General features: G+C 43.6%; 3 protein-coding genes across 3 annotated transcripts; 1 reads left to right on the forward strand and 2 right to left on the reverse strand.

Moving 5' to 3' along the window:
- Positions 1-224: 224 nt before the first annotated feature.
- On the forward strand, positions 225-2,303 carry LOC146234418 (uncharacterized). The gene is made up of 4 exons (XM_084689566.1): positions 225-354; positions 510-693; positions 930-1,748; positions 1,890-2,303. The coding sequence occupies exons 2-4, from the start codon at positions 630-632 to the stop codon at positions 2,105-2,107; spliced, it is 1,101 nt and encodes a 366-aa protein (XP_084545692.1). The 5' UTR covers positions 225-354; positions 510-629; the 3' UTR covers positions 2,108-2,303.
- Positions 2,279-5,207, reverse strand: LOC146234419 (uncharacterized). The gene is made up of 6 exons (XM_084689564.1): positions 4,988-5,207; positions 4,599-4,684; positions 4,106-4,228; positions 3,914-3,982; positions 3,465-3,561; positions 2,279-3,275 (listed from the first exon to the last, which is right to left on the reverse strand). Exons 1-6 carry the CDS (start codon positions 5,151-5,153, stop codon positions 2,323-2,325), a joined length of 1,494 nt encoding a protein of 497 aa, XP_084545690.1. The 5' UTR covers positions 5,154-5,207; the 3' UTR covers positions 2,279-2,322.
- Positions 5,208-5,478: 271 nt separating this feature from the next.
- Positions 5,479-7,845, reverse strand: LOC146234420 (uncharacterized). Its single transcript, XM_084689565.1, has 3 exons — positions 7,089-7,845; positions 6,034-6,852; positions 5,479-5,892 (listed from the first exon to the last, which is right to left on the reverse strand). Exons 1-3 carry the CDS (start codon positions 7,195-7,197, stop codon positions 5,675-5,677), a joined length of 1,146 nt encoding a protein of 381 aa, XP_084545691.1. The 5' UTR covers positions 7,198-7,845; the 3' UTR covers positions 5,479-5,674.
- Between the last annotated feature and the right edge of the window lie 2,688 nt (positions 7,846-10,533).

Consider the following 10,533-nt stretch of genomic DNA (forward strand, 5'->3'; position numbering starts at 1 on the left):
TAGGTACCAGGATAAGTAGCCTACAAGGGACATTTGCTAGCAAGCTAACTATTTACAAATTGTTGTTAGTTTACCATAACTCATGTAAATTACAGAGATCCCACAATAGGGGATTATCACGCTTCCGGGTTTCATGGGCGGGATTTGTCAACTTTGTGCATGTCCACTTCCGGCGCAGTTAAACAATGACTGAAACGAAGGCTAGATGTCACTGCTCTGTTCCACTTTGTAAATCGAACAAACAACGCCAACCCTACTTAAGTTTCCATGGATTCCCGACTGAATTGAGTCTAAGGAAGAAGTGGATTAAAGCGGTTCGCCGGGATGAGGGGCCAAACTTTAAAATAAAACAAGGTAGCACGTGTGTTTGTAGCCGGCACTTTAGTGAATCAGACTACACTAACGCTACAGGTAGTGCTAGCAGGCTAGCGTTAGCTGACGTGGCTAACTTTACCAACCGAGGTCGCATCAAGCGTCTGCAAATCGGTTCTGTGCCCTCCCGTTTCCAGTGGAACAACTGGGGACTGCCAAGAAGGGAGTCTGCTTATAAAAGAGCATCAACTCGCTTAGGCCATGACGTTTGTCCAGCCCTTCCTCTGGAGCAGCCCCTACCATGTGAGGAAGAGGCGATGGAGGAGGTCGCAGCTTCGGTGGTGATGACAGAACATGATTACGGTTCTGCTCTTAAACCAGGTATGTCAGTGTTTGCCGGTGTTCTGAAATGTTGGACTACCTCCTCATGATGACCTACCAGCTTCATCACAAGTACAAACATTGCATTTTATATCTTACTTGATTAAACGTAAAGGTGAATATTGAGCTATAAAAAGCTATTTCATGTAGCTTTAGAGGTCCAAAAAACTTCCAATATGCAAGTCACAGACAAAATCTGGGTCAGATGTTTTAATTTTTTCTCTCCTCTCATACAGGTGCACTGGATGCTGCTGCTGCACACATACAGCAACTGGAAGACAAAATCAAGGAGCTGACAACAGAGCTGTCACAGCTGAAAGTGGGTGAAGTGCATTTTCACCGATTTTGTGTCTCAGACAAGGACATCCTTTATTACACAAGATTCACGTCAAGATATGTTTTTTGTCACTTCTGGGAGGCAATTCAACCATCTGCCTCCATGGTGGTTTATTGGTCGAAAGCTCAGAAAAAGGGACAAACATTTGAACCCATTTCTCCCAGTCCAACGCGTAGGCTGCAACTGGTTGATGAGTTTTTTCTTTTCTGCTGCAGAGTTGCTGCAGGCCTGCAAGAGAAGGTGCTGGCTGACATGTTTCAGGTCAGTGTGTCCACTGTCTCCCGTGTTGTTATAACGTGGGCCAACTACCTTTACCTGCTCCTTGGCTCCCTTCCCATCTGGATGAGTAAACAGCAAGTCAAGAACACCATGCCAAGCAAATTTGTGCAGTACAGTCCAGATGTTCGTGTAATCATCGACTGCACCGAGGTGCGATGCCAGAATCCATCATCCCTCACTCTCCAGTCTGAGGTTTTCTCATCGTACAAAAACACGACAACCTTGAAGGGATTAATTGGGATTGCCCCATGTAGTGCTGTGACTTTTGTGTCAAGTCTCTTCACCGGCTCCATCTCTGACCGAGAGCTGACTGAACAAAGTGGACTGCTGGACTTACTGGAGCCAGGAGATGGCTGCATGGCAGACAAGGGTTTCACCATCGAGAAGCTGCTAGCTGACCGTGGGGCAATGCTGATTATACCACCCTTCAAGATGACAGGTAGGCATGAAAGGAATGAACATTTCAAATTAAAACTGTGACCAAAATGATAATCATTAAGGTGTGCAGACAAATGTTTAAAAAAGTACTGAGGCACTCACTGAAATAATAGAAATGAACTTATTTCATCTCTAACCACAGCGCAGTTCACCAAAGAGGATGCTCTAAAAACACAAGCAATCGCCCGACTTCGAATCCTCGTGGAAAGAGCAATACGCAGAGTCAAGGAATATCGCATCTGGGAACACACTCTCCCTCTAACCTTGTCTGGGACAGTCAACCAGCTGTGGACCGTCTGCTGTGTGATGACCAACTTCCAGGGACCACTTGATTTAAAAGGCTACATCCCTGTTGAATAGTGTTTCCCCCGATCACATGCATTCAACTGTATACTGAATACATTGTATATATTGAATGAGATGTATATAATGAATGAGAAGTCATTCATCTATAATCAATTGTAAAGGTCAGTCCATCCTGAAAGTATTCAAATAATGTAAATATGTAAATAATGTACTCAGAAAAAGGGAATTAATAAAATCTTTTATTCATTCATTTCCTTTATTCATTCAGTTCATTTCACTTTCTGCTGAAGATACACATTCATATATGTACCAAAGAAGTACAGGTCCACCTTCTTTTTCATCTCTTTTATCATTTCATCATCCCTCCAGACCCTTACGACTGTTAAGTCTCCCTCAGTATCTGTTATAAAATCGCACCAACTCAATCCAGTTACTGCCAGTTGGCCTTGAACCTGCCAGTGGTATTTATGATTCTGCTTCAGTTTTGCCTGACCATTCACAATTTTTACATGTCCTGCCTCAGAAATGCTGGAGATGTCTGGGCACTTAACTTCAGCAAGCCCAAAACACGGAATGGCACTAGGGTCATATACCCTCGCATCGGGGCTAGCCCCGATGTGAGGAGCATCGGGATGGATAACAAATCCACAGCGTGAGACATTTACATTGAAATGTTTTGAATATTGTTCCAGCACCTGTGGCTCGCGTTCAAGGCCCCTTTTCATGGCGGGAGTCTGGTGTACTCCCTTAAGTATCCGCCCTGCCAGGGTCTGACCAGAAGACGGCCCTTTCACATGGCTAACCTCATAGAACCTACTAGCTGTCACTCTAGGCTTGCGTAAAGCTTGCCATAATGGGCACTCAGACTGCTCACGTGTCTGCTCCTCTCTCTCAGCTGCCATCTCGTGTGTCACAGTTAAGCTGTCCAAATGGAGAAACTGTTGGGAGTTTGGGTCAACGTTTGGAAAAGTAGTGGGAAATGTTGACCCCTCTAAAGGCAGTTTAGGGAATGTTGGTGCACCTGGGTGTTGGACATAATTTCCGCGTTTGACCACAGGAGGACACTGGTAGGACAGGGGTGAACCTCGCGGCACAGGTCCGAACCTGGAGTCGACCATGGAGAGTTGAGACAAGCCATGCAGCACTGAGGATATTAGTGGTTGCGGCCTGAGGTTTTTCAGTCCTTCCCCAAGAGACAAGACTTGCGGGTCTGGGAGGGATCCTGAAATGTAAAATTAAAAACAGTAAGTGTTAAATTATCCACACATCTCTTGTCTTTCTGGAGAATTGCTCACTGCTGTTACACTACTGTGTGTTATATTTGCTACATAATTATGTGTATAAAAGTGGCAAGATACAATTATGTATTATACGGCAGCCAACAGTATGATATTAGTTACAGTAACATTACCTGTGTATGCTTGATAGAGTGTTGATTTGCATACACTCCTGGCAGATGGCTTTGGTCTCCTAACAACCAAGTCCTGAACCGGCTCTGCATGGATCCCCTGGGAATGATATTAACAAGTAGCCATGATTGTAATAGTATCTTGCTTGTAATGGTGTAAACACTATGCTCGCGGTAGCCACACAGAGTGGCACCGCTTCCAATTCACTCCCATGTTAACCAATGTAGCCAGACGTACAGCTGCGCTGCACCGCTTTGAATAGACTTCCAGTCTATTTTTCAGCTGCCCCGTGTGCCACGCTTCGCTCCGCGAACAGTGTGTCCCAGGCGTAACGTTTGGGATACACTGCTCGTGGAGTTAAGGGTGGCACTTGGGGCAGCTCACGCCACGGCTGAAAAATAGACTGGAATTCTATTCAATGCGGTGCAGCCCCGCGCGGCTACAATGTTACCTTTGTCCTTGGTCGATGCCATGTTTGCAGAGAGCTTGTGCAGGCCACAGGTGGTGGTACAGCTCTCACCTGCAGAACAAGAGATAGAAAAGCAAACCGGGATGTGCTTGTTAACAATCAAAGGTAGACCTCTAGAACCAGTGTCACTCCAATCAACCTGCCCATGTTAACATCCCAGACCACAGCCCTCACCTGCAACATGCTGTAATGGGCACTCTGGAACAACAAGGCCACTAGATGGTTGCACAGAACCTTGCCTGCTGTACAGCTGCATGAGGTTTCTTGAAGTTCGGCTGCATCAGCTTGGAAAACAATCTACATTAAAGACAACACTAATAATGTTAGTTGCTAAAGTTAAACTAAAATGAAAATCTTGTTGCAAATGATACAGAAATGTAAGAAAGAGCATTACAATTAACCAAAAATCCTAGGAAATCTGCAACCGCAGTCTAGGAAATCTGCAACCGCAGTAGAGTAGTTAACCCTTTACACCATTAACTTGCTGGATTCAACAAAAAGGATATTAAAGAATTTAAATGCAAAGTTACATTATCATTATATATATTGATATTTGCATACCGTACGTATGTCACAAATCACATGGCTGTTGACTGACTTGATGTAAACAGGCAACAGTGGAAGGGGTTACATTTCTTGCCATTATGCCTTAGCTTCTTAAAATAACCTTCAAATAATGGGGCTGTTCTCGCTTCTTCATCGACCTGTAACACCTAGACCTGACAGCCACCGCCCTGTCAATGATGTTGGACACTGGTGGACAAAATAATTAATGCATATACTGTGGATTTTTCATTCTAGCAAAAGGGACACTCCTATGCTGACGTTAGCTAGCTGACACTGACAGAGGCTAACGTTCTTCCTATCAGAATACAAATTAAAAGGGTGAATTGACTCAGCCTCATTTAAAGGTGAATAATCTTACTTTACTTGGATTTAACGTAGGTTAAACACATTATAACCATACGAACATCTGAGCTGACGCCAAACTGACGTTAGCATAAGCTAACCTACCTAGCTAATGTTATGTTAGCTAGCTAGCTAGTAGCCACTCACCTTCGTAGTCGTAGATGAAGTTCTCGAAAAAGAAACTGTATCCCTTGTCCACTTTGGAGCGGGCTGTGATGGAGTGTTGTTCAGTTAGTCGATGTACGTCAGAAAAAGTTATTTTGGGTAAATTTACCAGGGATGCAGTATAAGTTAACTTATAATCGTCCATCATAGGTTCGCCAGAGTGATGAGTGATCCACCGGAAGTGGCAGTGCACAAAGATCACTGAATGCGGAAGTACTACGTATCAGCGTGATAATGGCCTATAGGCCAGAATCATAAATACCACTGGCAGGTTCAAGGCCAACTGGCAGTAACTGGATTGAGTTGGTGCGATTTTATAACAGATACTGAGGGAGACTTAACAGTCGAAAGGGTCTGGAGGGATGATGAAATGATAAAAGAGATGAAAAAGAAGGTGGACCTGTACTTCTTTGGTACATATATGAATGTGTATCTTCAGCAGAAAGTGAAATGAACTGAATGAATAAAGGAAATGAATGAATAAAAGATTTTATTAATTCCCTTTTTCTGAGTACATTATTTACATATTTACATTATTTGAATACTTTCAGGATGGACTGACCTTTACAATTGATTATAGATGAATGACTTCTCATTCATTATATACATCTCATTCAATATATACAATGTATTCAGTATACAGTTGAATGCATGTGATCGGGGGAAACACTATTCAACAGGGATGTAGCCTTTTAAATCAAGTGGTCCCTGGAAGTTGGTCATCACACAGCAGACGGTCCACAGCTGGTTGACTGTCCCAGACAAGGTTAGAGGGAGAGTGTGTTCCCAGATGCGATATTCCTTGACTCTGCGTATTGCTCTTTCCACGAGGATTCGAAGTCGGGCGATTGCTTGTGTTTTTAGAGCATCCTCTTTGGTGAACTGCGCTGTGGTTAGAGATGAAATAAGTTCATTTCTATTATTTCAGTGAGTGCCTCAGTACTTTTTTAAACATTTGTCTGCACACCTTAATGATTATCATTTTGGTCACAGTTTTAATTTGAAATGTTCATTCCTTTCATGCCTACCTGTCATCTTGAAGGGTGGTATAATCAGCATTGCCCCACGGTCAGCTAGCAGCTTCTCGATGGTGAAACCCTTGTCTGCCATGCAGCCATCTCCTGGCTCCAGTAAGTCCAGCAGTCCACTTTGTTCAGTCAGCTCTCGGTCAGAGATGGAGCCGGTGAAGAGACTTGACACAAAAGTCACAGCACTACATGGGGCAATCCCAATTAATCCCTTCAAGGTTGTCGTGTTTTTGTACGATGAGAAAACCTCAGACTGGAGAGAGAGGGATGATGGATTCTGGCATCGCACCTCGGTGCAGTCGATGATTACACGAACATCTGGACTGTACTGCACAAATTTGCTTGGCATGGTGTTCTTGACTTGCTGTTTACTCATCCAGATGGGAAGGGAGCCAAGGAGCAGGTAAAGGTAGTTGGCCCACGTTATAACAACACGGGAGACAGTGGACACACTGACCTGAAACATGTCAGCCAGCACCTTCTCTTGCAGGCCTGCAGCAACTCTGCAGCAGAAAAGAAAAAACTCATCAACCAGTTGCAGCCTACGCGTTGGACTGGGAGAAATGGGTTCAAATGTTTGTCCCTTTTTCTGAGCTTTCGACCAATAAACCACCATGGAGGCAGATGGTTGAATTGCCTCCCAGAAGTGACAAAAAACATATCTTGACGTGAATCTTGTGTAATAAAGGATGTCCTTGTCTGAGACACAAAATCGGTGAAAATGCACTTCACCCACTTTCAGCTGTGACAGCTCTGTTGTCAGCTCCTTGATTTTGTCTTCCAGTTGCTGTATGTGTGCAGCAGCAGCATCCAGTGCACCTGTATGAGAGGAGAGAAAAAATTAAAACATCTGACCCAGATTTTGTCTGTGACTTGCATATTGGAAGTTTTTTGGACCTCTAAAGCTACATGAAATAGCTTTTTATAGCTCAATATTCACCTTTACGTTTAATCAAGTAAGATATAAAATGCAATGTTTGTACTTGTGATGAAGCTGGTAGGTCATCATGAGGAGGTAGTCCAACATTTCAGAACACCGGCAAACACTGACATACCTGGTTTAAGAGCAGAACCGTAATCATGTTCTGTCATCACCACCGAAGCTGCGACCTCCTCCCTCACATGGTAGGGGCTGCTCCAGAGGAAGGGCTGGACAAACGTCATGGCCTAAGCGAGTTGATGCTCTTTTATAAGCAGACTCCCTTCTTGGCAGTCCCCAGTTGTTCCACTGGAAACGGGAGGGCACAGAACCGATTTGCAGACGCTTGATGCGACCTCGGTTGGTAAAGTTAGCCACGTCAGCTAACGCTAGCCTGCTAGCACTACCTGTAGCGTTAGTGTAGTCTGATTCACTAAAGTGCCGGCTACAAACAAACGTGCTACCTTGTTTTATTTTAAAGTTTGGCCCCTCATCCCGGCGAACCGCTTTAATCCACTTCTTCCTTAGACTCAATTCAGTCGGGAATCCATGGAAACTTAAGTAGGGTTGGCGTTGTTTGTTCGATTTACAAAGTGGAACAGAGCAGTGACATCTAGCCTTCGTTTCAGCCATTGTTTAACTGCGCCGGAAGTGGACATGCACAAAGTTGACAAATCCCGCCCATGAAACCCGGAAGCGTGATAATCCCCTATTCGGCCCACATCTTTAGCTACCAATTCGCATATTATTTTGTTTAGTTACCAAAAGACTGTTTTTGTGGAGATCTGAGGCCTGGGGCCCGTTCGTCGTAAGAGTTGAAGCTAAACTAATCCATTGTCCCTTTAGCCCGTTAACATTAGCGAGCCAACTGAGAACCGCAAATATCGGTTCGTCGACGGCTGATCCGCATCCAAATCATGTGGTTAATTTCAATCAGGCTAAACTTATCAGGGCAAGTGCACGAGCACGTCCTACTTCAGAAGGCAGGAAAGGTCGATCACCAAAACCGTGATTTTCTAACGGTATGATGGCGGAAAAGACGAGAGAGCGGTGATATTCTCGCCATCTGAGCAAACTTATAATCTCTACGAAGACGCATAAGCATATTATCATGGCTAAGTCAAACACCGCCACCGCTGCCAGAGCAAGACAGGCATCTTGGCAAAAAAATTGCCGATAAACTAAATGCGTATTTTGGTAAAATGGCCCATCTTTAGTGCCTTATTACCCGATCAATCAGATCACATTTCTTTAAATGTGCCTGCTGGCAGTAGACTTAATGGAAATTAATCATCGAATGAGATCTTGCTAGCGAAAATTATGATATCAACTTTTTCAGAATAAGTAAAAAAACAAGGCCAAAGAGTATAATTGATACGAATTCATAGACACTTTTGAGGATATATGTAGGCCTACTGAAAGCGCATGTACTAGGGTGATATCAGGTTAAATGGGCCACTTTTTGGTAAATCGTTTGTGACAATAATACAATACCATATATGCCTTTTGCATGTATTTTTATGATTACTAATGACTGTTTTTGATCTTCTTCTTTTTTAATGATGTAATAAAATATAATTATTTAGGCCCTACAGTTCTTGAAACATCAGCTGTGCCAACTTTTTTGGCACAAGCATTTTCAGGTAAAATGGACCAGCTGTTCAGGTAAAATGGGCCAGTGAAACTGCAAAGGGAAATAGTAATTTATCATCAAATTTACTTTTAAAACACAGTTGCTTATACAGCCACAAAACATTTAAACTGCATTAAACAAACATATTCATATGTGCCATAATTTAAAAAAAAATGATCCTGAAGCCAAGACTCGTCACAGTTCCATATATATGTGACGATGTGCCCTCAATACCCAGCTTGACCAAAAGGCTCTCATACTGGTTAAACCACTGGCTAACCACCTCTTTGTTGAGTCCAGCAGCCCGTGCTGCAGACAGGACCTCTGGCTTGCACATCCAAAGCTCTGGGTTGTGCTTTAGAAAGTTCTTAAACCAGTAATATCCGGCACTCCCTGCTGTCTTGGAGAAACCAGAAATGTTGTTCTTGGCTGCAAAATCAAAGGCCACTTGCCGGACATCACGTTTTGTGAAGGGAAACCCCCTCTGCACCAATGTGTTGAGGGTGGCAGCAAGCTCCCTTTCTGCCTCCTGTGGAAGGTAGGGCTTCTGCCCTGACACATGTTCACTGCCAGTCACCTTTCCACTGATGCGTCTTTGCAGTGTTGATTGCGGCACACCCCATGCTCTTGATAAGAGGTGCACACTCACTGTAATTCCTTTCTTCTCTCCCTCCATGTATTAATCTAAGGCCCCCTTCATCCTCTCCTCTTTCCACAGATTGTAATTGTTTGGCCTTCCTTTCCATCCCTGTTTCAACTTTGTATCCTTTCCTCTCTGGTCCTTGCTCCTACTCTCTTTTCTCTCTCTTTCCTTCTCCCTTTCTCCTCTCCTCTCGCTTCCTTCTCCTTCGCCATACTCACTGTACATAAAATATCTACTACCATTGGGGGGGTCATGGTGTGACACACACACACACACACCCTCACACACACCCTCACACACACTCCAACACGTGTATGTGTGTTTGTGAGTGACACAGATGATGGCCCATTTTATCTGAAACCATGTTGCCCATTTTACCTCAGTGGGTTAAGGTCAATTGGACCACCAAGAAAAACATAACTTTTTCAAAAAATAAGTTCATATACCAAACTAACAACATTATTTGTGATTGATGCCATCAAGACAGATATTCATAGTTTTTTATGTGCATGTAAAAAAAAAAAAAAAAAGATTTATCATCCTTATAATAGTTTAATTAGATTTGGTATGCCGGGCTACTTACCATGCAGCTTTCTGGTGCAGTCTTGTTTGAATTATTGGCCCGCCCACCATAGCAACCATAAAGCAATCAAATCCCCTGTTACTTGTCAGGGCTGGGACCCCCAAACCTTAAATGGCCCATTTTACCTGATATCACCCTGTAGGGGCCAAAATTGTTTATGTTGAAAAGTTACAAACACTTCCGTTTTGATTGGCACACGTGGGTGTGGGTGTGGTGTATATACCGGGGCACTTGTGGCAGGAGGGGGTTAGGATACAAAGGGGGTTGGTGGCGCACCTGTTTTATTTTCTGTTTACCGTCAACTTATCGTCAACAACGCTAAATAACCATCAACTACAGCAGTTTATATTTTATTTGTTTATTTTCAACACTATCTACATGTTCTCATTCATCCGTTGTACTTCTGGCTTTCATTCATTAAACTTTTAAACTATAGCCATCACCGGAGTTGGAGATTTGTTTGGACGCGTAACTGCCTGGAGCCCATTAAGCCTCTTAGCGGCCTTTATTGGAGAGCAGTCGCTACAATTAGTAAACAGAAATTATTAATTCAATCCAAAAACACCACGGCATGGACGGGATTCAACGTTGTTCTTACCGCTTGGATCTCGATGTTTTGGACTGAACGAATTATGCAACATTGGACTCTTTTCCACGGACGCCTTGGATCAGAGGCACACAATTGACAGCGGCAGCGGTGTAGGCGCGAGTGACAGCAGTGC

The sequence above is a fragment of the Hypomesus nipponensis genome, chromosome 23 (assembly GCF_054491055.1).
Source record: "Hypomesus nipponensis isolate SF chromosome 23, ASM5449105v1, whole genome shotgun sequence".
Classification (NCBI taxonomy): Eukaryota; Metazoa; Chordata; class Actinopteri; order Osmeriformes; family Osmeridae; genus Hypomesus; species Hypomesus nipponensis.

Bases quoted from the DNA above. Each gene is read 5' to 3' on its own strand.
- LOC146234420 (XM_084689565.1), bottom strand. From the start codon at position 7,197: ATGACGTTTGTCCAGCCCTTCCTCTGGAGCAGCCCCTACCATGTGAGG. The intron at 6,853-7,088 runs GTATGTCAGTGT...CCTCTCATACAG, and splicing joins CGGTTCTGCTCTTAAACCAG to GTGCACTGGATGCTGCTGCT. The intron at 5,893-6,033 runs GTAGGCATGAAA...CTCTAACCACAG, and splicing joins ACCACCCTTCAAGATGACAG to CGCAGTTCACCAAAGAGGAT.
- LOC146234419 (XM_084689564.1), bottom strand. From the start codon at position 5,153: ATGATGGACGATTATAAGTTAACTTATACTGCATCCCTGGTAAATTTA. The intron at 4,685-4,987 runs GTGAGTGGCTAC...TTTGTCCACCAG, and splicing joins CTTCATCTACGACTACGAAG to TGTCCAACATCATTGACAGG. The intron at 4,229-4,598 runs GTTATTTTAAGA...TCTTTAATGTAG, and splicing joins AACAGCCCCATTATTTGAAG to ATTGTTTTCCAAGCTGATGC.
- LOC146234418 (XM_084689566.1), top strand. From the start codon at position 630: ATGGAGGAGGTCGCAGCTTCGGTGGTGATGACAGAACATGATTACGGT. The intron at 694-929 runs GTATGTCAGTGT...CCTCTCATACAG, and splicing joins CGGTTCTGCTCTTAAACCAG to GTGCACTGGATGCTGCTGCT. The intron at 1,749-1,889 runs GTAGGCATGAAA...CTCTAACCACAG, and splicing joins ACCACCCTTCAAGATGACAG to CGCAGTTCACCAAAGAGGAT.